Below are 27,612 nucleotides of genomic sequence, written 5' to 3' on the forward strand. Positions count from 1 at the left end.
TTAGATGAACATGGGTCTCTGATCAGATACACCTTTAAAGAAGTTATCTACACTTACCTTCGATCTAAAATAGGGGTCCCCATTATGCTGTGTAGCTGCTCTATTTTCTGCACAAGATATTTGACACCTAACCTATTGTATGATTCTGTGTTTGTCTCTTACTGGAGTAATTTCCACGGAGGCAGATTTTCTAGGTTGCATCCGCTATTGGGTCCTGAGCTGCTGGAAGAGTGAATCAAATGAACACATGGGCTCCAAAGAAATAGGACCAAGGATTTACCAATGTGGGATTCAGTAAATTCTGTGTACTTTTAACCAGTAAGTCAGACTACCTTCGTAATGAAATCTTAAAAGGGGAAGACCACTAAGAATTCCAGCACCTGAGAATTCAGAGCACTTAAGAATCAGTGTCCTTTTCCAGAACTCTTCTAGTACATTCATACAGCTAAGTTTCTTCTGGAAAAGTGGTCACTGCATCCAGTACTTTCGGCCGCCTAAAACTGGTAACGGATAACGTAATCAAGATCAGTTCAGGAATTTGCCTGACTGGCTCCATCTGAAACCTCTGGACAAGCCTGTCCTAAACCCGCTACCCCTTCTCTCCAGCTTGTCCTTCCTGTAGGTCAGACTACATGTAGTTATCGCCCGTAGAATTGACACTTCATCTCCCACGTGATTAACGAGGCCTTACAACAGTCACCAAAAAACACAGCAGATAGTGTGTACCAGCTTTCTCTTTGATGGCTTAAGTGGCTCTGAAAAGAGCCTTTGTTTGGCAACTTCCCTAACCTTACTGCTTATTTGGCCTTGTGGTGGCTCTCGGTCTTCTTGGGCAGCAGCACGGCCTGGATGTTGGGCAGGACGCCGCCCTGCGCGATGGTGACGCGGCCCAGCAGCTTGTTGAGCTCCTCGTCGTTGCGGATGGCCAGCTGCAGGTGGCGCGGGATGATGCGCGTCTTCTTGTTGTCGCGGGCCGCGTTGCCCGCCAGCTCCAGGATCTCGGCCGTCAGGTACTCCAGCACGGCCGCCAGGTACACCGGCGCGCCGGCCCCGACCCGCTCGGCGTAGTTGCCCTTGCGGAGCAGGCGGTGCACGCGGCCCACCGGGAACTGCAGCCCGGCCCGCGACGAGCGCGTCTTGGCCTTGGCGCGAGCCTTGCCGCCCTGCTTCCCGCGTCCAGACATGACGACCCCAGATGCACAGAGTGTACCTGATACAGCCAGCACCAGGCCAGCACTTTTTATAACCCTATTGAGCGCGAAAAAGAAGACTTTGCATTGGCTAAGCTGGTGGCTTTATTTCATCCAATGAGAATGAAGCTTTGGGAGTCTCGCGTTGCGATTGGGCAGAACTAACTGCTGACGTCAAGTTGACTAGTCACCAATCAGACCCAGGACTGTAACTTGCACCTTATTTGCATAAGGGCTTCTACATAAAAAGGACAAGTTGCGCTTTGCCCGCAGTATAGTTTTCGTTTCTCTTCTCAGCGCGACAGGTCTTCTCTCGGCCATGCCTGAGCCAGCCAAGTCCGCCCCGGCCCCGAAGAAGGGCTCGAAGAAGGCGGTGACCAAGGCGCAGAAGAAGGACGGCAAGAAGCGCAAGCGCAGCCGCAAGGAGAGCTACTCGGTGTACGTGTACAAGGTGCTGAAGCAGGTGCACCCCGACACCGGCATCTCGTCCAAGGCCATGGGCATCATGAACTCGTTCGTGAACGACATCTTCGAACGCATCGCGGGCGAGGCGTCGCGCCTGGCGCATTACAACAAGCGCTCGACCATCACGTCCCGGGAGATCCAGACGGCCGTGCGCCTGCTGCTGCCCGGGGAGCTGGCCAAGCACGCCGTGTCCGAGGGCACCAAGGCCGTCACCAAGTACACCAGCGCGAAGTAAAGTTGCCAAGTAAGAATATTTAACCCAAAGGCTCTTTTAAGAGCCACTAACCTGTCAATATCAGAGCTGTAACTACATGTTTAGAATCTAGGCTCCAGTTCAGGCGGTTTCTTTGAGGCAACCATCAGGATTCCATTGCAGTGAGTAATGCCTACTGTGCCCGTAACCGCCTCTGGCTGGAAGGAAACCGGATGTGCTGTGAGTTGACTCTTAAGGGTTTGCAGCAAGCACTCTAGTATGCCCCGTAACGGGAGAGTAACACAAGTTTGTATACGTGTGTTGTGTGAACTAAAAATGATTCCTGGCTGTAACGCGAATGTGGGTCCTTTGGTTGTGAGCAAGAGTGGCTTCCTGTCGATCCTAACAGCCTATTGTCTTGTAACTTTTCTCCGTTAGGCGTTCTAATCTGCTTCTATTGGTAAATTCAGTCCCCACTGGTCTTCCAAAGCCAGACTTTTACCTCCGGTTACCGCGTGTCCTGGGCGGTACGATATAATTAGAAAGATACTGTGTGCCGGAGGGGACGTTAGATTCGTAGAGCAGTGCTTTCACCCAGCTTAGGGGAAAAAAAGTGGGCCTCTCCGGCCCATTTGGGGCCGGGACAGTGCCAGACCACCCCGAGGGAGAGAGGTATGAAGGCAAAGATAAGCCTGCCTTTTCTCCTGAGTAAAGAAATGGAATACAAAGGCTCGCAATACTGTGGCTAGCTTACTGGTTCTTCATACTGCCAGAGAGAGAAGGGACAGGTGTTATAATGGGGGAAAATAAGGGCATATAAGTAACCGTTGGAATCTCGTGCCTCTACTGATTTGAGTAAATTAAAGTCTGTGCATCTGTTCGCCTATCTGTAGGAGAGCATGGATCTGAACTTCGTGAATTATGTGCTCTCCAGAGAGAACATGAAATCTGTGTGAATAGAGATGATAAAAGTGACTTTCTTAGGCCCACAATCGGCTCTACTGTAGAGGAGATCGGAATAACGATCAGATTGGGATAGTCACGAGCTGTCCCTGTACTTGTCCTGATACACGTCTGCCATTTCTTCATCATGGGACTAGGACTACAGCCGACTCTCGGTGATGGCTTCTCTAGCCGCGCTAAGCAGAGAAGAATGGTTAAAAACGTTACAGGTTCGTGTTATAGAATATATTTGTGACTTGGTTATTTGACTTGGCTGGCAGTGCCTTTATTTTGCCATTTTAAAATGAGAATAATAAAACCGATCAAGATTACGTGAGAGAGTCCACGGAAAGTATTTACCACAAATTGAAACAAATTATAGGCAGGATTTCTTCTCTTTCACTCTGCCTTTTGTCTTTCATAATGGCTTGCAAATTTTAGGCATTCGGGCCATCAATCAGTTGCCAGTAATTTCAGAAAAGTTTCCATCTCCAAGCCCAATAATGCCATGAGCAGCCTCTTTGAGGAACCGAGGGAAATAACTCCTGTACGAACAGGCATCATTTGCAAGAACTCCTAAGAATATAAACCCAACATTATTAGACCTGACTCCAAAATAGCCAAAAATCTTGTAAGAAAGTAAACAACTTTGTTACGATCAGGGAAATGCAATTTAAATACATGAGATACAATTTAGCAAATGCGGACAGGCAAAAATCTGGTCTGCCAAATGTTGCGGGGGGGGGGGGGGGGGGAGGTAGCAGGAACTCTCGGCACTTGTGGAATATGGGAATGTAGCCCAAACTACAACCTTGAGAAGCAAGCTGCGCATTTCTTGTCAAGTTGAATATGCACAGATCTTGGTGAGCAATCCCACTCCTAGATAAGCAAGGAGAGAAGGCGTACAGCTGAGTACAATGCCCATTGCCGTGCTAGGTCATGGAGGGAAATACAGCAATTTAAATTTCCAACAGAGAAAGGAACGGATAAATCATGAATGTGGTCTACAGTGCAAGAGGACAGATAGATTTTCTCTTCTAGAGCTCTCTGCAAACAAGTTTCCTGTGAAGGGGAACATTACTTTGCTTGGCCTCTTCATGATCGGACATGAAGGGATCTGTTTAAAAGGTCGGTGTTAGCTTAGGTTAGTGTGGGCCTGGCCCTTAAGGCCGGACGCTTCCAGATTTCTCAATCTTTGGACTAAGCTAATGATCCAAAAATAACCAGATGCCGTGCAATGCCACCACGCAGCGAAATGCGGTCGGGAGGCCCAGGTCCTATCCCGCTGGGTCTCAACTCCCATCCTCCGGCCACGTTGAACTCCCGGGGCAGAAGTAACCATTAAGCCGCATTTAAAAACGGCTCTATCGAGACCCGTTTATAGACAAGCACTAAAGCTCTTTTAACGAAAACTTGGGGGCCCTAAAAAGGGCCTTTTTGGTAAGCGACGGGACCTTTAAAAAACTTTAGCCCCCGAAGCCGTAGAGGGTGCGGCCCTGGCGCTTGAGCGCGTACACCACGTCCATGGCCGTGACCGTCTTGCGCTTGGCGTGCTCCGTGTAGGTGACGGCGTCCCGGATCACGTTCTCCAGGAACACCTTGAGCACCCCGCGGGTCTCCTCGTAGATGAGGCCGGAGATGCGCTTCACGCCGCCGCGCCGGGCCAGCCGCCGGATGGCGGGCTTCGTGATGCCCTGGATGTTGTCGCGCAGCACCTTGCGGTGGCGCTTGGCGCCCCCCTTGCCCAGACCCTTCCCGCCTTTGCCGCGACCTGACATCTTCCGGAAGTTTGAGAGCAGGAGAATGCAGGCAGAGCGCGCAGCTCTCTTTTATAGGCAACCTCTGCGGACCGGAGTGAGAACCGGAAGGGCAGCGGCGGGAAGTCCGCCTGGGTTGGAGGAGGGACCTAAACCCGAGCCTCCTTTGTTCTCGGAGCGCTTTACACCCAGGACCCGGGCAATTTCCCCTCGTTCTCGTGTAGCGTGTTCCGTACCCCATCCTCATTAAGCAACGAAACTTTAACACTGCAGAGGATACGCTTTAAAGAGCACAGGGAAGAAAATACTCCGTTTATGTCTCTACAAATATGCATGCATTTGCTATGTGTGTAAGACTGTGCATGTTGTAAGGTTATACGGGGGGAATAATGCTCCAAATGCGAACTTCCTAGATGTTGAACAAGATGTGCTAGTAAAACAGAGAATTTTAAGATCTTGCAGGTGTATTGCTAAATTCTCTTCCAGCAAAGGTGGAGCAGTTTTCAGTTTCAACAGCAGTTCCTACTACATCTTAACTATAATAATCCAGACTTGGTTTCTTGTACAGAGAATTAACTTTTAAAAAGTTAACCAGCTAGCTAACCAGTAGAGCCTATTATTTTCCCCACTGATTTGAGGGAATTAGTTGCTCATATATTGAATATTTCACTTAAAATTATTTCTTGAGTTTTCACTGTTCCTCTGATTAGTCTACTGGCAGTGCTGAAGGTTATATCTGTAACATTGAAAAATAGCATTTCGCTATACATTTATTATGGTAAATACTGTGTTTTCCTAACCTGAAAAATACTGAATCTCTCCATCCATCTAGGTCTTTAAGTGTATCTCAGTAGAGGTGTTTTTTTTTTTTTTTTTTTTTCCCCTAGGTAATATATCATTTGAAAATTTTTTAAAAGCTCTCATTAATTATAAGAGCAATTAATTTGTCATTAGTGAACAAGTAAAAATTCTAATGTGGGGGAAAAAAAGTACACTTTGGTCTTTCTACGAAAATCTTTATGAAAATATACTTAGCTGAAAATATATATATACAACTTTACTATTGCTTAAATTCTGTGAAATTTTAACACTTTTTTCAGCATTAGCATGTAATCCCCTTGCTATCCAATGATATTATTGCTACCCTTTATATCAATGAATTACTTTTAGCAAATGTTGCATTACAGTATTTCCAAAGTATTCCATTTAAATTTTATAAAAGAAATAAACATAATTTTAAAATGTCATTAAGATATTTAAATTTGTTTTCTGCGTTTATGTGGCAATAAAAGAACACTTGTCCAACACTTGAAGAAACAAAACCCATTCAACCAGTGGGGGTATATTCTATATATTTTATAAAGGGACGGATAGCATAGGTTAGTTCAAGGGCAAATGCAAATAGGAAATAAGAGGCTTAATTCTCCCTGAGGGTCCTTCTATTTTTCATTTTCTGTTTCAGAATTTCTTGCCTTTTTATGGCTAAATAAGTCTTTTGCTGGCCCCTTAACTCAGGGACTTTCCTCAAGGATCTTACTCTCTTTGAAAGGTAATCATCAGGGGAAACAGTCCTCTACTTGCCAGCTTCTTGAGAAGGAAAGGGACCCAAGTTCAGCTGTTACCTGCATCCACACCGCAAAACCTATCTAATGTAAAGGGATGTACCCACTTAGCTATTAAATCTCACTAAAAAAGTGAGGTTTCTCTGTGCCTTTGCAGTCTCTTTAGAAGACTACCTATGATGAGCATAGTATTCTGGCTTAATGTGTGTTGAATAAAAAGATTGTTTTCTTTTCCTTCTTTTTAAATTTATTTATTTATTTATTTATTTATTTATTTATTTAATTAATTAGAAAGCGAGAGCCAGAAGATAGGGTCAGGGAGAGAGAGAAAGAGAACAAGAATCCCAAGCAGGTTCCACGCTGTCAGCGCTGAGATGTGAGAACCATGAGATGATGACCTGAGTGGAAATCAAGAATGCTTAACCAACTGAGCCCCCCAGCGCCCCGCTCCTTTTGCTTTTAATTGTGTTTCTCCAACATGAGTTAATTGGAATACATTTTACAGACCCTACTTTCTCTACTTTAAAAAATCAGTAAAATTCCCACCAACCAGTAGCCTCCCTCTTTGACTTCATGGATTTTTGCCCGGCAACGCATCCTGTTAAAGTTGGCAGTGGGCAGCGATCTGGAAAGTTGGTCAGGCTCTTTATAGTTTCTGAAAGTGATAGCGGGAGGTATTTATTTCTCTATAAACCTACAGTGTATTAGTTCATGAAAATATAATGCCATTTGGGCCATTTTCTCATACTCACTGACTTTTATAGATCAAGATAAACTTCATTCAAATCAAGGTATTTTCCTTGTACCTTTCACAGCTGAAGGGTAGCTGAGTGTGCCTCTTTCTCGTAAGGATCATTCTGAACTGATTATTTTTGCGAAACAGCAGATACAGGAGAATGTCTGAAAATAGAAGTTACTTTATTGTAAGAGATATTTACATTTTTAAAGGAAATCTTCATTTGTAAGTACCGGGAAGGAAGACTGGTACATAACAAGACAATTTTAATGGAAAAGACACGTACTTTAATGTGCATAACGAACCTCGGCAGCAAACTCAGTTAGTTACACTTGCCAAATACATCCTATGCCTAATGACTCTGTACTGTTTCCTTTAGGCCAAATCTCTCGAGCAGACTACAGCAATGGTTTCCCAACTTCTAGCCTTACTTCTGAACTTTGTATTCACAATACCCTTGTGTTAGTGAACTTCCGGAAAAAATGTAGGTCGGGTTGTGCTACTCCCACGTTCGAAGCTTCGAATGGTAATTTCGGATGGTTTATACAACTCAGCTTGGCGTGATCTGACCTCTGCCCGTGACCTCTGCCTGTGACCTCTGACCACTCTGTGAACTCGCTTTCACCCCTTGGCCCCTCTGCTCTTGATCGTCCTTAAACATTCTTGATCTTAGACTTGATCTTTAAATTCCTTATCCTTTTTTGATCTTGCTTAAACATTTCGTGTAAATGACTGCCTTGGGTGTTTGCATTATCTTCTTAGAATACTTTCCCAAACGCACCTGTCAGAATGGCTAAAATTAACATGAATTAATTTCTGATAAGCACCAAAGAGGTATAATCTGTCTCAGGGGGCCTGTTCATCCTCCAAAGGAAGGTGAGGTAATCGGCATAATCCGACCCCCTGACTTTACCCTTAAGGGAAGGTGCTCTGGCCGGAAACAATCTTTTCTTTTCTTTTCTTTTCTTTTGTTTATAACTTTCTTGCCCCACCCTTCTTCCTATAAAAACTTTCCATTTTATACAGTTCCTCAGATGCTGCCCAATTCATGAATCTTCATTTAACGAAGCCAATTAGATTTACTTGGTTGAATTTTGCTTTTTAACAGGTTATTGGCACAGAATGGGCTATTTAACTTCCAACAGTGAGTGTTTTAGGTTTGATGAAATTTGGTACTAAAACAATGTTGCAATCACCTTGAATATATATGTCTTTGTGCATTTGACCAAATATTCGGGACAAATCCATAAAGGTTCATCTTAACCAAAATTTTGACAGAGAATTTGGTCTTCTCATTCCTTACCAGATGAAAACTCAGCAGGTAAGTGGTGCAGTACTGGAGGAAAGTGACAATGTCACCAGAGAGGCCCCAAGACCTGACCTTTACTGCTCAGCTGCTCGTACTGACGTTTGTCCCACGTTTTCCTTAAGCTCTTTTTTCCAGTGTGTGGCTTAATTTAGGCAAAAGACCCGAGGGGCATAGTACCTGTGATGGAGTTAAGATACAATCCTGAGAATTATTGTCAAGAGACAGCTTTAGTTTGCCTTAAAATGTTTAGACGTGTTCTCTGTGTATTACTTAGAAATACAGTGCAGATTTAAAGTTTTTTTTAATTAAAAAAAAACCTCTTTGTTATTATTTTTTCAGACAGGGAGAGACAGCGTGAGTGGTAGACGGGCAGAGACAGGGAGACCCAGAATCTGAAGCAGGCTCCAAGCTCTGAGCCGACAGCGCAGGGTCTGACGTGGGACTCAAACTCACAAACTGTGAGATCATGATCATGACCTGAGCCAGAGTCAGATGCTTAACCAATTGAGCCACCCAAGCGCTCCTCAGGTTTTTTTTATTAATACTGACCTAATTCTGTACTAACAAATACCAACAAAATATTAGCATTAGGTATTGAAAGATGGCAGAATAGGCCACTCCAGAATATTCCACTCTGGCATAAGGTTTATTTTCAGCTGAAGGCATTTGAGATAAAGCAGAGACCAGAAAAGCTCTTGGTCTTTCCCTTCTATCTCTAAAAACAGTAAGTAGATTTATCAAGATGTCTCTCCTTCCCTTTCTACCAGGAAGGGGAAAGGTTAATTCCAGTGTCACAGTAGGCAGTTAGTTAGGCTCTAAGAGGATGCCTGGAGGCCAGGGCGGAGGAGGCCGTGCCCAGCTGCACGGTGGGTCAGAGGCCTGTCTGGCCACACTCCCCTGAAAGCCCCAGCACACTGGAGGGGCCCAAGATGGCGGCGCCAGGACAGGAAGCCCCCCAGCAAGTGAGGAGGAAAAGGCCCAAAACCCTGCTTCCGAGAAATCCCCGCCCCCAGGTAATCAATATTCCTCCTCCTTGTTAACCACTGTCAATAACTGAGAGAAACCTCAACCCTGGTTCACACGTGCTCTCTCCCTCCCTTGAGCTCACCGGCTCTCACATCTCGAGGGTACCTCTCATCCACTGTGTTGTGTCTGCCCTTGAATTCTTTCTCATGAGGCGACCAAGAGTCTTCGGTGACATCTTTGATCTGGGCTTGGTCGAGGTCTTAGGGCTCAGGGTCTCCCCAGTTCACCCGGCCACACCAGTAGACAGCATTCGACCCTTATCAACGGAGAAGGCAGCAACTTAAATCTGCCTGACGGACTTCATTCTTGTTCTCCTGGTGACCTTCCCATAACTGACTTCCCCTCACCTTTTGTCTTCGGCTCGTGGAGGCCAAGGGCAGGCCGCTCCAAGATGCGCCACTGGGCATGAAGATTATTCTGAGCTGAAGGCAGTGAAGACCCCGCGGGCTCGGAGAAACTCTTGGTACTAACTACATAGAACAACCTAAATTGGGGGTCTTTCCCAGAACTGGGTTATTGGCGGCGATAAAGTTGATCTGAGTGACCCATCCATATGGCAGGACAAACATGGAATTAGCATGCTCCTATTGCCCTGTGAATGCATTCCTTCCCTTCCTAGTCCCAGACCTCTGCCCCCTTCTTAGTTCAGGGTGACATACATGCCTTGTTTGGCCTGGCTGTCTTTGGAATTTCCATGTCTGTGTGGATTCCCCATATGTATGCTGTTAAATTTGATTTTCTCCTATTAATTTTTCTCACGTCAATGGGATTCTTAGTCCAGCTAGAAGGACCCTTGAAGGGGACAGGAATTCTTGCTTCCCGACAAGCTGTAGACGGTACTTAAGCCGTACTTCCGAGGCACCTCTGGAGTTCATCCTCCCCAGTGTATCTCCTGTGTACACACGGGGGACACGTCACAGAGACGGTAAACCCCAGATGGAGTCACGTGTGCGAAACCCCACGGCAGCAAACCAAGCCTGAACGCCTAATCTGATCGGTTTCCCACCCTGGGAATGGAACCTTTAGCCACTCAAGGAGCAATTAACCTAGTCTGTGCTGGGGAGATAATCCACCAGTAGGCCCAGACAATCCCTTTAGGAGGATGACCTTGACTGAAACAATGCACTCTTTGCTAATAATTTCCTTTTTCTGCTGCTTTCCCACCTTGAAAAGCCTTTCGTTTTCTATAGCGCAGCAGAACTCCTTTCTGTTGCTAGATGGGATGCTGCCTGCTCCAGGAATCATTGAAAAAAAGCCAATTTGACCTTTAGTCAGTTGAATTTTTGTTGTTTAACAACGTTTAAATAAACTTCTGTGTGATTTTCTCTTGGGAAAACTGTCTTCTATTGCAGGGGTCTCAGCCAAACAGTCAAAAGCATAGAGGATAAATTATTTTTCTTGGCCTATAATTAGAAGACATAGTTAAAGACAGAACAACTGAATAATGAATAAAATCATTTGGGTCACCCAGCTTCTAAAAATCCCATCAAAAGTCAAAAATATTTTACTATGGGGAGTGTGCACTTGAGGGCCCATCATTGTTAGATAAGTTGTCAGCATTTATTTTGATTCCAAGAAGTCATATTTACACTGGGATTCGCAGTAATTATATTTTAAGTACAAGAAATAGAAACAACTGAAAGGTGTGAATATTAATATGAGATATTAATAGACTTCGAGTGTTAAAACATTCCAGATAGGAAGGGGCACTTTCCGGGAAAAATTTAGTTACAGTTGATGAGGCGAGCTGGGGATAAAGTACAGGCCACCACACCGCCCCTCCCCCCAGGTGGGACAAGTGTGATGTTCCTCAGATGCTCCTGGCCGCCCAGGAACAAAGGAAAGAGGTTTCAGTGCTGGCCATGGTGAATGTGGGAAACTAGGGCAAGTGAAAAATTAAATTCCTTTACTGCCTACAACCCACTGACAAGCCCTTGAAACCGGCGGAGTGACCTCAGCCAGGAGCTCAGCTGCCTCGATGATGGCACTTTGCTGGGGACAAAAGAGAGCCTTAGCTTAACATTATCCCAACCCCCAGGATCCTGTAAGTCTACTTTAACATATAAAAATTCCTTTGGAAGCTTCCTTGATCTCAACTGCCCCAAGTATATGCTGGCAATCATACTCTAAGCTTATGGCCCCTGATACATATCTGAAGGGTCTCACGGCTGAGGTTTTACTAAACAGTGATAAATGGTGTTTTCCTCGCAACACCAGCCCCTCAAGGCCCCGGAAACCTTGCTTCCAAAATACCCTAGAGACTTACTCTATCCCTGACCCCCTCCCAACCTGAGGATATATAATGAGCTACCCGTCACGACCCCATACAGCTCTTCCTGCCCACGGGTCCTGTCCCTGTGGTTTAAGAAAATCACGTTTTTGCACCAAAGACGTCTTCAAAAATTCTTTCTTGGCCGTCAGTTCCGAACCACCCCACCACCATCACCCCCAAATTTTATCGGGTTGAAAAATAACGGGTAGGTCAACCAAATTTGAGAGCAAGTGCTTTTAACCTGGAGTCCATATACGCCACAATACCTCCAAGGAAAAAAAAATCAGGAGCCTGTGGATGGGGTGGTGGTGCTGATAAGGGGGGGAAGCCTGTGAGTTGGGATGGGGAAAAATATAGTTCGCCTCTGACTAAACTTTAGCATTTCCCTTTATGACGATATTGGGCCCTCAATTTCAGTACCTGTGACTTTGTCACTCACTGGAAATCACAGATGTCTCCAAAAGACTGTATTATGGAACGTGCTAACTATATAAACACACTGATCCCTCCTACCAAATTTATTATTTTTTAAAATTTGGATAAGAAGTGGAATAAACATTTTTTTGCAATGTTTGCATTTTATACCCTTGAAATATTATCCTAAGAAGAATTTCCATAAATGTCATCAGGCAGCCAACGTCGTCCGTGACATTCAAGAAAAAAAGCAAAGAACGTTTTTCTCCCCGTTTTTGAGATGACATCCGTGACAGGGGTCCAGGGCACAGAAAGTAGGAGGCAAGACTGTGCCCTGGGCAATCAAAACCATTGAGAGAGTTTTCCTTATTTGGTGACAACAGGAACAAAAGTAAGTCACGTCAATCAACCTCCTTCCACACCTAACCGGTCAGCTGGGCGGAGAGACCTGGGTCGTCGGGAGCCACAGCACACTCCACCCCTCCATTCAGAAGCATTCCCTGGTCAAACCATACAATCCTCTATTTATAGGATTTTCCTTACTCCACGTGGACCTTGAAGTCTGCAAGGCGGAACAGCCTGTGCGATTTAACTACACTTTACATGTCAATGGCAATAGCTGTGGGAACTAACTTAAAGTGGGACAGAAATAACTACCCGGAAGCAACCAACGGCACTGGATTTTAGGCTCCTCCCCAACAGGAGAAACATTTCTCGGGCTCCCGAACGGTGTCCTACCTACCAGCGTAATCCCAGTATTTCATTCATTTGCCAACACGGAGGGGGCTGGCGAGGGCGGTGTCTCAAAACTTAGGTACTGTTAGGAAGACTGGACGTGGCGGCCAGCCTTGGGATGGCGCACGACAATCGGGCCCTGAAGCTCTCCGTTCGCCTGTAGGCGAACTGGATGTCCTTGGGCATGACGGTGACGCGCTTGGCGCGGATGGCGCACAGGTTGGTGTCCTCGAAGAGCCCCACCAGGTAGGCCTCGCACGCCTCCTGCAGCGCCATCACGGCCGAGCTCTGGAAGCGCAGGTCGGTCTTGAAGTCCTGCGCGATCTCGCGCACCAGCCGCTGGAACGGCAGCTTGCGGATCAGCAGCTCGGTGGACTTCTGGTAGCGGCGGATCTCGCGCAGGGCCACCGTGCCGGGCCGGTAGCGGTGCGGCTTCTTGACGCCGCCGGTGGCCGGCCGCTCGCTGCGCCGTCCGCCCAAGTCAGGGAGGGCAACTTTTTTTGCGCCAAATTTCATTACCCGAAAAGCTACGTAAACAATGAAGGTACCGAAAAAGTCTATCCCCAATCACCGCCATGGGCTGAAATCTACCCCGCTTTGCACGTTAGGCTTTAATCTATGGTGTCCTGCTTTTTCATCCCAGGACGGAGGATCGTGCTAAGAGTGACCCAATTTCCCTACATCTCAGTTTCCTTAATGTCAAAGAAATGTTAAGTTCTTTTCCAGAAAAGATAGGTGGCCCTGAAAAGAGCCTTTGGGTTTGGACTCGACTTACTCGAGCTACTGTAAACTATCATATAGACCACTACTTGCTCTTAGCCTTGTGGTGGCTCTCGGTCTTCTTGGGCAGCAGCACGGCCTGGATGTTGGGCAAGACGCCGCCCTGCGCGATGGTGACGCGGCCCAGCAGCTTGTTGAGCTCCTCGTCGTTGCGGATGGCCAGCTGCAGGTGGCGCGGGATGATGCGCGTCTTCTTGTTGTCGCGGGCCGCGTTGCCCGCCAGCTCCAGGATCTCGGCCGTCAGGTACTCCAGCACGGCCGCCAGGTACACCGGCGCGCCGGCCCCGACCCGCTCGGCGTAGTTGCCCTTGCGGAGCAGGCGGTGCACGCGCCCCACCGGGAACTGCAGCCCGGCCCGCGACGAGCGCGTCTTGGCCTTGGCGCGAGCCTTGCCGCCCTGCTTGCCGCGTCCAGACATTGCGGCTCAGAAAAGCTACAGTGCGAGAACTGCCAAAACGAAACCGAACGGGGTAGCAGTTTTTATAACCCTTATTGGGCTTGAAAAAGAAAAGTTTTCATTGGTTAGCATTGCAGCTTCATCTTAACCAATGGAAATGCAACTTTGGAATCTTTGTATTCCGATTGGGCAGAACTCACTCCTGACGTTGCCCTGAGCAGCCACCTATCAGACACAGGACTCTAATTTACGCCTTATTTGCATATGTGGTTCTATATAAAAGGGGCGCATTACGTCCCTCTCCTAGTTTCTCTTTTTTTTTCCTTCAGGAGTTGTGAGCTGTTCTGAATCATGCCAGAACCAGCCAAATCCGCCCCGGCCCCGAAGAAGGGCTCCAAGAAGGCGGTGACCAAGGCGCAGAAGAAGGACGGCAAGAAGCGCAAGCGTAGCCGCAAGGAGAGCTATTCCATCTACGTGTACAAGGTACTGAAGCAGGTGCACCCCGACACCGGCATCTCGTCCAAGGCCATGGGCATCATGAACTCGTTCGTGAACGACATCTTCGAGCGCATCGCGGGCGAGGCGTCGCGCCTGGCGCATTACAACAAGCGCTCGACCATCACGTCCCGGGAGATCCAGACGGCCGTGCGCCTGCTGCTGCCCGGGGAGCTGGCCAAGCACGCCGTGTCCGAGGGCACCAAGGCCGTCACCAAGTACACCAGCGCCAAGTGAACAGTGAGTTGGCTGCAAACTGAACCCTAACGGCTCTTTTAAGAGCCACCCATATTCTCAAAGAGAGAGCTGCCACTTGCTTATTCTGTGCTGATCCTGTGACTCATTACAGTAGTTAGTCTGAACAATCCCCGGCTTTTCCTATTACAGTAACTAAGCGGCAAAACTAATACTGGGCCTCAGCCAAGCTCTGGGACTCCTGTGCAAAGGAACAAAGGCTCTGAGCTTGTCCCTCACTTAGGAGCTAGCTACTTTCAAAAGGGCTCTGTCACCAGTCCGAATAACCTTTAGAATTAAGTAAACGATGGAAGAGAAAAAATAAGCTGGAAGCAAATTCAAATACTCCCCAGTCACCCCTTGAGAACAGAGCTGGACTCGTGCCCAGGTTTCGGGGGTTGCGCCTACAGTTTGAATTTGCCGCCCTTCCTCTCTGCGCCCTGATTGGTTCTGGCATCTGAGACCCGCCCCCCCCCCCCCCCCCCCCCCAGCCCAGCACACTCAGGCACCTAGAGTAAATATTCTCCGGCTGTCTATCCTGTTTTCATCCTCTTAAGCTTTCTAAACTTGTCAGGACTGAGGTTTAGTATTTCCTCTTGGAATTTTCGTTGGAGAGAGGAATCTTGAAGATGTTTTCAGGCTGAGAAGTACCAATGCTGTATTTCCAATTAGGCTGCCGCTTTCCTTCTGCCATATACCCATATAATGGAAAATGTTACCATGACGAGACAGGGCTATTTGGGGGTTCGGTGAAGGCAAAGAAGCTTGATAGCATCTATCCCAGACTCTTGTAAAACGAGAATCAGTGTTTCTTTTAAAGTTCCTTTGGTTGGCGCTTAAATCTGCTGTTTGACATTGTTGGGAACCAGTAAGGAAAAAGCACGCTCCGCGTCAGTTAGGTTGCCACAAATAAGAACCAGTCAGCCAACAATGTGTCTCTAGATTATAATTCTTCAATATCTTGTGTCTCTTAGCTAAACAGCCATGATCTGTAAAGCATTTGGAAGCCTCCAGTCCGGCTGGTTTGGGGTTTAGGTAGTAGTTTTAAATGCATTTAATTGATATAAACAAATTACCCGATTTATCTAAAACGGATCTAAATTTAACACAGCGATAATGTCTAAAACAATGTTTTGTTAGATCCAATGTCAAATATAGGCTTCTCCTTTGTTGACTCGAATCCTACTCCTGGTTCAGTGCCCACGTCAATCTGGCCTGCTCTCCGAAATTCCCTTTCCTTGTGCAGCATTTGGGAACTGCCTCCGTATAGTTCCTCATGCAGATCTATTTGAATTGCTACTAAGTGGTTTGCTGTATGTTTCCCCACAGAAAATGTGCAGTCAAGACAGGAAAAATAAAGAAGGAAGAAAAGAGAAAATTCTTTCCTTCATCTCCACCCCACGCTAATGATAACCGAGTACCTGGAAACAACATAATTTTTGTCACTTCTTCTGTCATATGAGCCCCCTGATCCTCTCCATTAATCCAAGTAATCAGATGATAATGTTCAAGCTAAATACTTTTTGTTCTTGTTGTTTGTGCTATAGGATACAGAAATGAGAATACAAAGCCCGAATTCGTGGAAAAAGCAGAGGGATTGGGACAGAGGATGAGTCGTAGGCAATAGTCCATTCCCAGATGAAACTTTGTGAAAACTAAGTGTTTTTTGGAAACAACAAAGTTGAAAAGATAACCGGCCAATTTATCCTATTACTCAGAAAATTAAACTGCTTAAGCCATACACAAATCAGAAAAATAAATCAAATTTTCATCTGTGGAGTTATTTGCACCTGGATGGGGTCCCCTTATAAATAAGGCAAGAGTTTAATCCTTTGCTTGAAAAACTGTTACACTTTATTTATGTATTTATATGTACTTATGTATTTATTTATTTATTTATGTTTGTTTATTTTTGAGAGAGACTGAGCACAAGCGGGAGAGGGGCAGGGAGAGAGGGAGACACAGAATCCGAAGCAGGTTCCAGGCTCCGAGCTGTCACCACAGAGCCCGATGTGGGGCTTGAGTCATGACTGGAGCCAAAGTCAGACGCTTAACTGAGGGAGCCACTCAGGCTCCCCTAAACTGTTATCACTTTAACCTACTTCTAACCAGCTTCAGAAGAATTGGTTCAAAGCTAACCTAATACAGTATGTCATTTACAAAAGTGTACATTGTACATGGTGTTATATCTTATCCCAAAATACACACATTTGTTGCTCAAATACTTATGACTATTTGGCCCATCTTCCCCAGAGATCATAAACCACAATGATGCCTTGAACATTGTGTTAGATGAACCGGCTGTTTGTAAGAAATCTTTTTTCAAGCTATGCTATATCAAATGATATTTCATGTTTCTACCGTGCACATATTTCTTTGTCAGCTAATCTACATCGGTTGTGGAAATCAAGGCACCCATTCCCCAGGGAGTTAATAGAGACACGCTGACAAAGTCCATTGAAAGATGCATGACCCTATATCTAGATACCTATGCGGATATCTGTTCTTCAACTCTATCTTTGGTACGTTAAAGCTCATTCCATTATAACTTTTGTCAATTTTATTTTCAAGTTTTGATGATACATGGCAAATACCCAGTTCATAATAACCATATTTCCAAAGTATTGATTTGAACGACTTATGCTAAGCTTTAATTTCGAAGAACCACTTTTCCTGATATTGTCCCCAAATGTTGGATATGCAACCCTGTTTAGAGTCTGCATTCCATGAAGGCCTATGCCTTCTGCCCATAAGTCTAGAATGGAATTTTTGAATTTTAAGAACACTGTTTGGCATACCTGAAGCATTTGTTTTGCACATTACTAGTATTTTCTCCAGTCTTTGCAAATGTATTGCTTCACCCTCACTGTGGAAACGATACTATTTGTTTGACATCGGGACACCAGAAGAACACGTTGTTTGTTCTTCTGCTATTACCTGTACACCATCAGATCGACAAGACTATGACGTATACATCGGTACTTGATCGTCAGGAGGAAGTGATACACGCAAGGCTCGGCCTGAGCAAGTGCTGAAGGAGGAAAATAATTTTTAGAGCAAGTAGCTCACACCCCAATTATTTCTACTTCTGAAACATAGTTATGTTTTTTGCTATTTTTCAATAGCCTGAGGACTTTTCCTGTCAATACCTGATTGAGAAACACTACCTAGGTTTGAAACTAGGCCCTGCCACTTGAAATTTGCATTTACACATGACTTTAATTTCTGTCGCTTTCTTCCTCATTTCCAAAGGAGGATTTGGTAGTGCTTCTCGTGAATTAATATCTTCAAAAAAAAATTTTTTTTTGCCATTTATTTATTATTGAGAGACAGAGAGACACAGAGCATGAGCAGGGGAGAGGCCGAGAGAGGGAGACACAGAATCTGAAGCAGGCTCCAGGCTCTGAGCCGTCAGCACAGAGCCCGACGCGGGGCTCGAACCCACCAACCGTGAGATCATGACCCGAGCCAAAGTCAGACCCTTAACCGACTGAGTCACCCAGGCGCCCCTTGTGAATTGCTGTGTTAACAATGTGTTGCATATAGTAAGGCTTCAACATATTTGAGCTAATACCACTGCTGACACCAGTCAAAAGGGCAGTATTAGAACGAGTAATAACAACGTCCCGCTCAAAAGTACCCATGAAAGACAACAGAAAAGAGAGGAGAATGGCATCTCATTGTCTGGTTTTGCTGGAAAGAGAAATGATCTAAGATATCGAGCTAAACTGATGTATGTGTGTCTGGCTGGGCAAGGGTTTGAAGGGGACAAAAGTGGAGGTTTGGGGACAAATTTGGGGGACGAGTGATATGGATGGACTCAGAATGGTCCCAGAGTGTAAGAATGACGTTGGCCCTTGTGGATGCGAACCAACAGGTGTGTCCTTCCGAGGAGGCTATCGGTACTCAGGCATACGACAGCCACCAAGTGCAAGTCACGAAGTTTCTTTTTCTCAACACCCTTCCTACGGCCCCAGCAAGGTGGCCAGGGTGATGCTGCTGGAGGTTACCCACAAGCTCTTTGGTATAGACTTAGCTCACCAGAGTTGACCTGGATCCTGGCACTGCTAAGTGACCCATGTGCCGGGACCGCTCTTCCTGGATCCATGTTGTCATGGATGAGGCAGCTATTGGACTTCACTGACACAGACACTTACTCTAGATTTGGTGTGTTTCACCTTCTCTCATGCCGTCGCTGGCAAGATTATCCATGAACTTCCTGAATACTTTGTGCCTCTATCTCACAGCATTCGGGTCATTTTAGAAAAAGGGTAAGGCAATGGGAAGATGGCATGGGACTCACCAGTCTTCATGGGCACCACATCCTTCATGAGCACAGCCTTACCAATTACTGGGAGACTCTGTTAAAGTGGCATCTAGGAGTTTGGCAAGTTATTGGAGTGCCATTCAACTGGATAATGTATAGGTACCGAAGAGTGACAAATAGGCATAATTTCTGCCATTGCCAAAACACATTGGCCAAAGAACAAAGAGGCAGAAAGGGGGTAGTCCCTCTGCTCTTAGGGTTAGTCACCAGCTCAAAAAACACCCACTTTCCATCCTTGCATCTCAGGGCTCTCTCTGTTGAGTTTATTGGATTTTCGTTTCTTTTGTTCTTAAAAGCTTTAGTACTCAAAGGAGGAATATGTCTGCCAGCAGAGACTGAGATCACACTGTTAAATTTTATTGATTTACAAAAAATGAGCCATTTCTGATATAAAGTAAAACAATTTTAATTAGATTCACGGACTGACTTAAGAGACATATGGGAAGGGGGAACCTGGGTGGCTCAGTTGGTTAAACATCGGACTTTGGCTCGGGTCATGATCTCACGGTTTGTGGATTCGAGGCCCGCATCGGGCTCTGTGCTGACGGCTCAGAGCCTGGAGGCTGCTTCGGATTCTATGTCTCCCTCCCTCTCTCTCTGCCCCTCTCCTGCTTGCGCTCTGTTTCTCTCTCTCTCTAAAAAATAAACATTTAAAAAAATAAAAAAAAAGAGAATGAGAGAGACATGTGGGAAGTCTTGAGGACTTTGGGCTTTCGGATTCCTCTGTTTCTCAATCTTGTATAAGTTTTTGTTTTCCTTCTTCCCTCCCACACCCTCTGTTTTTAGGAGGGACAGGCAGGCACCTGGGACAGAGAACGTTGGAGTGTTCTTTAAAAGGCCGTCATAAAAAAGATACAATGGAAGCCGGTCGACTTAGTCTCAGAAACCTTCAAGTACAAGTTAAACTACACTGATGTAAGTTACTACAAAATTCATAAGTACACAAAGTTTTAATAATTCTTACGAATGGGTCACTTGGTGAAACGGTTTTCAGATAACCGAGCTGAAAAAAAAAAAAAATTGTGCTGTCTACCCGGTCTCCTCCTGTGAGATTTCACGTGTGTAGTTGGCTATTTAACCTAATCTCTGGTGTTTCTTTCCTTCTCCTTTACTGTCTTATTCATGGTGTCTTGGTGCCACATAACTCTACAGGTGACACAGTATACATATGGCCTCACCGTGGAACCAGAAGAACAGTGGATTCGGGATTACGAGCTATTTTCTATAACTGAACTGATTCTGCCTCTGCTCTTAGGATATGACTGAGACAGGCAAAACGAGAACATCGTCACTGTCACGGAAAAGCAATATGTGGAAAAGAGTGTATTTTGGTCTTTGGCCAAGGTTTACTTCTCAATTTGCACGAATTAATTGAATTTCTATGTAACCACAAACTTTTTCACACATTACTAAATATATGTAATAGAACCATATAATAGCTGCTGTAAATATAATGGGTCAAGAAGAAATCCAATGATATCAGACCCTTATTTAAAGGCATTAAATGAAACGATATAATACATTCATGGGCACGAAATATTAAAGATGTCAGGTCTTCTAAAATCGGTATTCACGGTAATTCCAGTCAAAATCCTAATGTCAGTTTTGGAATTTGGAAGCTAATCCTAACATTTATTTAAAGAGCAAAATGGTAAAAAAAAAAAAAATCAAAACAAAACAAAAACAAACCCAAGAAACTCTTGATGAGAGGTAGAACCTGATGTGATAAAACACTTAGCTGATACTGGGTGGCAATGCACAGAGATGAACACATTTACCAACTGAATTAGATAGAAAGCCAAGGATCGCATCTAATTTTTTGTTGAAATTTCACGTTAGTGAGGAAACGATAGGCTGCTCAAAAAAAAAATTGATGAGTGCAGTTGGTTATGGGTGATTGTAGGAAGACCCCCTAAGTGTAAATAGAAAACCACTAAGGCCTTTTAGAAGATCAGGGGCGCCTAGGTGGCGCAGTCGGTTAAGTGTCCGACTTCAGCCAGGTCACGATCTTGCGGTCCGTGAGTTCGAGCCCCGCGTCAGGCTCTGGGCTGATGGCTCAGAGCCTGGAGCCTGTTTCCGCTTCTGTGTCTCCCTGTCTCTCTGCCCCTCCCCCGTTCATGCTCTGTCTCTCTCTGTCCCAAAAAAAAAAAAAAAAAAAAAAAAAGATCAGCTAGGAAAATATGATCTCACTATAGGGAAGGACTTCTGAAACAGGAAACAAAAGTACTAACCACGAAGAAAAGAATATTACATTATACCCCCTTAGAGGAGGCATTTTCTCTTAAGCTATTTTGCAACATCCACGCTTCTAGGCTCTTTCTTCCTTAATTTGGGAAGGAGAAAATATTAGTGAATGTCAACTTAAAATGAAAAAGGGGTTGAAAAGTCTGTGCTGAAATCTGACCTCGATCTCACCCGAGGTCAGATTTTTAGGTTCAGACCTTCTTTTCTTCTCTCTTTCCTTCTAGTTCCTAAGTGAGAATAATAAAAGTGTTAAGATACCTTTTCCCATTTTATCTATGGATATAGAAAACAAATTTGTTTATTGTGTTGAAAAACTACGAGTTTCAGAGGAGCTTCAATTATAAACTTAAGGATTTAACTTTTTTCTCTTTTCAGATTTTTATTTAAATTCTAGTTAGTTAACAGGCAGTGCAACATTGGTTTCAGGAGCAGGATTCAGTGATTCATCAATTGCATACAGTACCCGGGGCTCATCACAACAGGTGCCCTCCTGATACCCATCACCCATCCAGCCCATCCCCCACCCTCAGTTTGTTCTAGATCTTTCAGGGTCTCTTAAGGTTTGTTTCCCTCTTTTTTCTTTTTTTCCCCCCTGCTTTCCATATGTTAATTTATTTTGTTTCTTAAATTCCACATGTGAGTAAAAACATAGGATAGTTGTCTTTCTCTGACTTATTTCACTTAGCATAACACACTCTAGCTCCATCCATGTCATTGCAAATGGCAAGCTTTCATTCTTTTTGATGGCCGAGTAATACTCCATTGTGTATATATACCATACCCTCTTCATCCATTCATCAGTCGATGGACATTTGGGAAAGATATTAACTTTTCACATGAAAACGTCAGTATTTCTTCTTATAAAATAACTCTTCTCCCCAGCACTTTTCGCAGAAAATGTCTACAAGCAATGACAATCCATGAGCAGTGAGAATTGCCATCACCCAGATTGTTTCTCAACCCTTTTCTGGAGAGCCAACTCGGCTAATTTGGACATTTGGATAAGGGTTACGCTTTAAAATAGATCTGAGAGACATAGCAACCAATGGAATCCTACTTCAGATAGAATAAATTATTGTAAAAAAGTATTCGAGGCAATTGAGGGGTTTTCTTTGTAAGCACTAGATATTGGATGATGTTACAGATCATCACTTCTAAATTTAGGTGCAAGGATCTTGTGTTTTGTTCAACTCTGCATCTGTTGGGACTTTTGTGACAATATTCATGATTGACGTAATACGTGGTTTCTTTACACTGTCCCCCTTCCGCCCAATGTAGGCGCGGAGAGTGACACCCTGTGGGCGAGACGCTGTAACTGAGGAGGACTTGTGTAGCTTCCATCCCGCCTCAGTCCCTTCCCTGCCTGCCTCCCCGACTTTTGTAAGTGAGCCCGGTTAACGAAGCGATTTCTCTTTGGGACAAAGGGTGACACAGACAGCGACTCCAGCGACTGAACCGCAGGAACAGGCAGAGGGGTCGGCAAGCGGGGAGGGGCTCCCGGCCAGGTCTCCTCCTCCCACCCCTCCCCCAACCACCGCCTCCCGCGCCCGGGGAGAGCGTTGGACTCTGTCGGCACCTTGTGGCCATTTTGGGTAATGCAGCTAGAGCTTTGTTTTATTTCCGGTTTCTATCAGTCCGCTGCGAAGGTTTAATAATTGCTTATATAAAGAACACAAGAAAGAGCCCTGCTCCCACCGTCCTCCTCGACCGCCGAGCTCCCCCATCGATCACAAAGAAGCACGTTCACCAGTTTGGGGTGCAGCCATCTGGAACTTCTTTATACAAACAGAAACATCAACGTGTACTCTCAGCCCCCACCCCCAACCCCCCACTTTAACTCAAATGGCCAGCGGTGATGTTCTTCTCACGGTTCTCCTGCCTACTTTTCTCATTATCTAGCTTGGAACTCTTTCCTTACTAACTAGCGGGGCTGAAACTTCTCGGCAGGTGCAACTTAGTGACCTGAGGCAGGTAACCTGAGACCAGACCTGTTCCTACACGGGAGCCCCTGCATGTGAGCCTGTCCTTCAGTTACCCATTTCTCGGTAAATCACTCATTCTCCTGGAGCCCTAATGTCACCCTCCCTCCACAGCGCTGCGGAGAACAGAGGCAAGAGGGAAATGACAGGTAAAATTCCATTTTTTAGTAACCTGCAGCCCGTTGGCAAATAGTTGAGGCAAATCCGGAGTAGAGCATTTCTCCAGGAACCCCCTCCTGTCCTAAGGGACAAGCTTAGCTTGATAACAGAAAGGCCTCTGGCATTTTAGGAGTCCTCTGTAGCACATCGCAGTCCCTCTGGGGGCCTCCCTAATCAGTCACTCCTTCTGACCCCAGCGCAGCTCTTTCTGCCCACGGGTCCTGTCCCCGTGTTTTCATAAAATCACCTTTGGCACCAAAGACGTCTACAAGAATTTTTTTGGCTGTGGGCTCCGGACCCGCCACCACTCCAAAACTCCATCGTTCTGGGAAGCAGAGAGGAGTCAGACATCACCCCTGCTCTCAGTCTAATAGAAGAGACCAGAGGGGCCTTTACACTTAATCCCAGTAATCCTGCCACCAGAAACAAAGTGAGATGTTCAGGGCCTCCCTCAGCCCACAGCCCCCCGGCTCTAGTATCCCACACCGCGTTTCCACTTACTCCCATTTTCTGTCCTTCAGGCCCCGTGAACACAACCTTGGAAGAATGGCCTCCTCCGTGCAGAAGGAGTAGAACCAGAGACCTTCCAAACTACTTTCGTAAACTCAGAAAGTATCCTCGCCGGTTTCCTTCTGTTCTATTCTGATAACAGGGCAAGTTGGTAGTTTACACATCGTGTTTGGACTTTCCAGCATGATTGATTCAAATGCCACTTTAAAATATTTTTATTTATGTGCTTGATAAAAAAAAAAACCATCTTATGTAAAGAAGTGACAAACTGGAGATGAACAAACCACAGTATATTTGAATTTATGACTTTGTATGTGAATTTAATATATCTTCATTAATTATGCTATGAAGTCAATACTTTAGGCGTTGTTGTTTTTTTTTTGTTGTTGTTTTTTTTTTTTGGTGTTTTTATTTATTTTTGAGACAGAGAAAGCAGGAGCCAGGGAGGGGCAGAGAGAGAAGGAGACGTGATCTGAAGTGGGCTCCACACTGACTGCAGAGAGCCCGATATGGGGCTCGGACTCATAAACTGTGAGATCATGACCTGAGCCAAAGTCAGATGCTTAGCTGACTGAGCCACCCAGGCGCCCACAAGGTCAGTACTTTCAAGTTTGTAATTTGAGCTCTTAGATTTCTTTATTGATTAAAAATAATATACACATGATAAAATATTTGATTGACTCCTAGTGGCCCGGAAGAAATGGTGACAATTTAGGGCTGAAGTGTTAATTTGTGCTTTAAGAATGCTTACAAGACAATTTCAGGAAATGCTAACAATTTAAATTTCATACGCTCGGTTACTTTTCAGAGGCTTTTAGTTTGTTTGGGTATTATGAATATAATAAGCTCTATGAATATTTTTGTGTATGTATTTTGGTGAACTTATGCATCCATTCATTTCAGGCATATAATTAGGAGCAGAATCGACTGTTTATAAGGTAGTCATATGTTCGCTTGTCAGAAACGCTGACAAATATTTTTCCAAAATAGATAATACAGACCAACTCAGTCTCCTGTGAGCAATATAAAATGATTTTAATTACTTCATATTTTTGCCTTTATCTTGTCAGGCTTGTTAATTTTTGTCCTTCTGGGAAGATGTACAGCGCTATTCTGTTATTTTAATTTTCAGTTCCTTCATGAGTAATGATGTTATGTACCCTTTCATATGGTTACTGTACATCGAATACCATTTAGTGGAGATTATTAATATCTTTGACCATTTTTTATTGGGTTATTTATCATTTACTTATTGATTTGTAAGGGTCTTTTCCATATGGATGTTTCCATATGGACGTATCATTGACCCAACGCAGTTTATTAAAAAGACAACCCTTAGACCATTGCACTGAAGTGTTCTATTTGTTGCAAATCGGGTGACTGTATACATGTGGGTATATTTTTAGCCCAATACCAATCACCCTTATTACCATAGCTTAAGATAGGGGTTGATATCCAGTAGTCCCCCAAACTTGTTCTTCTTTTATGATGGTCTTTACATTTTCATAAGTGTTAGATTCGGGGAGAAAAACTTCCTAATTCAGGGGTTGGCAAACAGTGGTCTGTAGACTAAATCCAGCCCTTCAGCTGATTTTGGTAATAGCGTGTTATTAGAGCACAGCTACGCCATTCATTCATGTAGAATCTGTGGTTACTTTTTCACTTCAACAGCAGAGGAGTGACAGAGACCCTACGGCCTGCACAGCCTAAAATACTTATTATTTGGCACCTTCAAGAAAATGTTTGCAAACACCGATCCTAACCCATTCTATGATGAGGGTATCATTTTGATGCTAAAACGAGGCAAATACATTACAAACAAAGAAAACTACTGACCGATATCCTTCATGAACACAGATGCAAAAATTCTAAGCGAAATTTTAGAAATTAAAATCAATTGATATATTAAAAGAATCATACATCATGATCAAACACCCCTGGTTTATCCCTAAAATGTAAGGCTGGTTGAACATTAGAAAATCAATCAGTGTAATACACTGCATTAACAAACTAAAAAAGAAAATACATATGATCATCTCAATAGATGCAGAAACTCATTTGACAATATCCATCTCTGATAAAACCTCTCAGCAAACTCTGGAACAGATGTTTTCACCCTGATAAAGGGCGTCTACCAAAAAACTCAACTAACTACATTCTTAAAAAGAATGATGGTTTCTCGCTAAGACTGTGAATAAGATTGCTATGTCTGCTCTCACTACTTCTATTTAATGTTTTATCGGAAATTCTAGTCAGTGAAATCAAGAAAAAGGAAAAAGAATAAGATAGAGAGAGACAGAGAGGGAGAAAGGCGGAGGGAGAGAAAGAAAGAGAGAAAGAGTCATCCAAATTGAAAAGGAAGCATTTGTACTGAATCTACAAAAACCTACTAAGACTAATGAGTGAGTTCAGAAAGGTTACAGGACGCAAAGTTAATATACAAAACTCAACTGTATTTTACTATACTGACAACAATCAGAAATTGAAATTTAAATAAATTTCATTTATTGTTTAAAAGAGGCCCAAAGGCAAACTGGTAGAAAAAGGATATCTTTTTTAATAAATGGAAAAATTCAATATCCACACACACACACACACACACACACACACACACAGACAACTTGGGTCCATAATTTGCAAAAACTACCCCAAAATCTATCACACACTTAAACATAAAGCTAAAAACTACAAAACTCCTAGAAGAAAATGTAGGAGAAAATTTTGTGACCTTGGGTTAGGCAAAGAGTTGTAGACATGACATCAGAAATATGATCCAAAAAGGAACAAATTGACAAATTAGGCTTCTTTAACATGAACAAACTTTGTTCTTCAAAAGACAAGAGAATCCCACTGGGAGAAAGTCAAGTCACAAACTGGGACAAATCGTTGCAAATTCCCTTATTTGATAAAGGACTGTATTTAAAGCATGCTCAACATTTCAACACTGAGAGAATAAGGGACTCAGTTAAATAAATGGGCAAAAGAGATGAACAGATACTTTATAAGAAAATATGGGGCTGCAAATAACCACAGGGAAAAGATACTGCATATCATTAGCTCTCAGGGAAATGCAAATTAAAATCACAACCAAATACCACTACACCTATTTGAAAAGCTAAAGGTAAAAAGATTAATCATGCAAAGTGTTGGGAAGGACACGAGGGAACCAGAACTCTCGTAGAGTTGTGCTATAAATCGAAAATGGAAAATAATTTGACAGGGTCTTAAAAATTTAATCATATAATCTACGACATGATTCAACTATTGCACCCCTAGGTTCGTACTCAAAAGAAAATGAAACATATGATCATTGTAAGCATGGAAAGATTTTCCTTCTTTCCTTCTAGCTTCTTGGTCTCATCTGACAATTAAATTGACATGACACAGATTAACGGGAGAAAAACAAATTTAGTTTCATATGTGCGGGGGCCCCATAAAAACATGAGACTCAAGGACATGAGCAAAGCAGGTGGCTATTATACCTTGTAGACAAACAATACATCTGTGAAGAATTGACAAGACAGTTTGGGTTTAGGGTGGTTAAATTCGTGAAGTCACAAGATTTGTCTATACAGCCTCCTTGACCCTAAAGTCCCATCCCTGGGTCTTCTGCCCTTCTGGTACAGGGAGGTTGTCTTTCACATGGGAGATTTATTTCCTGCTTTCTGGGGGGAAAATGAGGGTCAGAGTGATGAAGTTTCGGAGTGGTGAGGGATTTGTGGGATCTGGAGCCGAAGGCCAAGAAAGAATTCTCGAGACGTCTTTGGTGCAAAAAGGTGATTTTATTAAAGCATGGGGACAGGACCCGTGGGCAGAAAGAGCTGCACTGGGGTCGTGACGGGTAACTCATTATGTACCCGCAGGTTGGGAGGGGGTCAGGGATAGA

At 44.3% G+C, this 27,612-nt stretch overlaps 6 protein-coding genes across 7 annotated transcripts; 2 read left to right on the plus strand and 4 right to left on the minus strand.

Moving 5' to 3' along the window:
- Positions 1-767: 767 nt before the first annotated feature.
- LOC122238520 (histone H2A type 1-E-like) lies at positions 768-13,824 on the minus strand. The gene is made up of 2 exons (XM_042985547.1): positions 13,779-13,824; positions 768-1,163 (listed from the first exon to the last, which is right to left on the minus strand). Exons 1-2 carry the CDS (start codon positions 13,797-13,799, stop codon positions 798-800), a joined length of 387 nt encoding a protein of 128 aa, XP_042841481.1. The 5' UTR covers positions 13,800-13,824; the 3' UTR covers positions 768-797.
- LOC102957926 (histone H2B type 1-K) lies at positions 1,488-1,929 on the plus strand. Its single transcript, XM_007074464.3, has one exon. The coding sequence runs from the start codon at positions 1,510-1,512 to the stop codon at positions 1,888-1,890; it is 381 nt and encodes a 126-aa protein (XP_007074526.1). The 5' UTR covers positions 1,488-1,509; the 3' UTR covers positions 1,891-1,929.
- LOC102958217 (histone H4) lies at positions 4,242-4,930 on the minus strand. The gene has a single exon (XM_015540675.2). It carries the CDS (start codon positions 4,566-4,568, stop codon positions 4,257-4,259), a length of 312 nt encoding a protein of 103 aa, XP_015396161.1. The 5' UTR covers positions 4,569-4,930; the 3' UTR covers positions 4,242-4,256.
- On the minus strand, positions 10,570-13,218 carry LOC122238516 (histone H3.3-like). The gene has a single exon (XM_042985535.1). It carries the CDS (start codon positions 13,115-13,117, stop codon positions 12,677-12,679), a length of 441 nt encoding a protein of 146 aa, XP_042841469.1. The 5' UTR covers positions 13,118-13,218; the 3' UTR covers positions 10,570-12,676.
- LOC102969017 (histone H2A type 1-H-like) lies at positions 13,276-13,827 on the minus strand. The gene has a single exon (XM_042985546.1). It carries the CDS (start codon positions 13,797-13,799, stop codon positions 13,407-13,409), a length of 393 nt encoding a protein of 130 aa, XP_042841480.1. The 5' UTR covers positions 13,800-13,827; the 3' UTR covers positions 13,276-13,406.
- A 283-nt stretch (positions 13,828-14,110) lies between these two features.
- LOC102957157 (histone H2B type 1-J) lies at positions 14,111-24,081 on the plus strand. Of its 2 annotated transcripts, XM_042985549.1 has the most exons (4): positions 14,111-14,513; positions 16,891-17,029; positions 19,621-19,749; positions 22,357-24,081. In XM_042985549.1, exon 1 carries the CDS (start codon positions 14,130-14,132, stop codon positions 14,508-14,510), a length of 381 nt encoding a protein of 126 aa, XP_042841483.1. In that variant the 5' UTR covers positions 14,111-14,129; the 3' UTR covers positions 14,511-14,513; positions 16,891-17,029; positions 19,621-19,749; positions 22,357-24,081. The 2 variants fall into 2 exon arrangements, 1 of the variants encoding a protein (XP_042841483.1); XR_006217448.1 differs by lacking the exons at positions 14,111-14,513; positions 16,891-17,029 and having other exon boundaries at positions 19,498-19,749; positions 22,357-23,206; positions 23,738-24,081.
- The last annotated feature ends 3,531 nt before the right edge of the window (positions 24,082-27,612 follow it).

The sequence above is a fragment of the Panthera tigris genome, chromosome B2 (genome assembly GCF_018350195.1).
Source record: "Panthera tigris isolate Pti1 chromosome B2, P.tigris_Pti1_mat1.1, whole genome shotgun sequence".
Classification (NCBI taxonomy): Eukaryota; Metazoa; Chordata; class Mammalia; order Carnivora; family Felidae; genus Panthera; species Panthera tigris.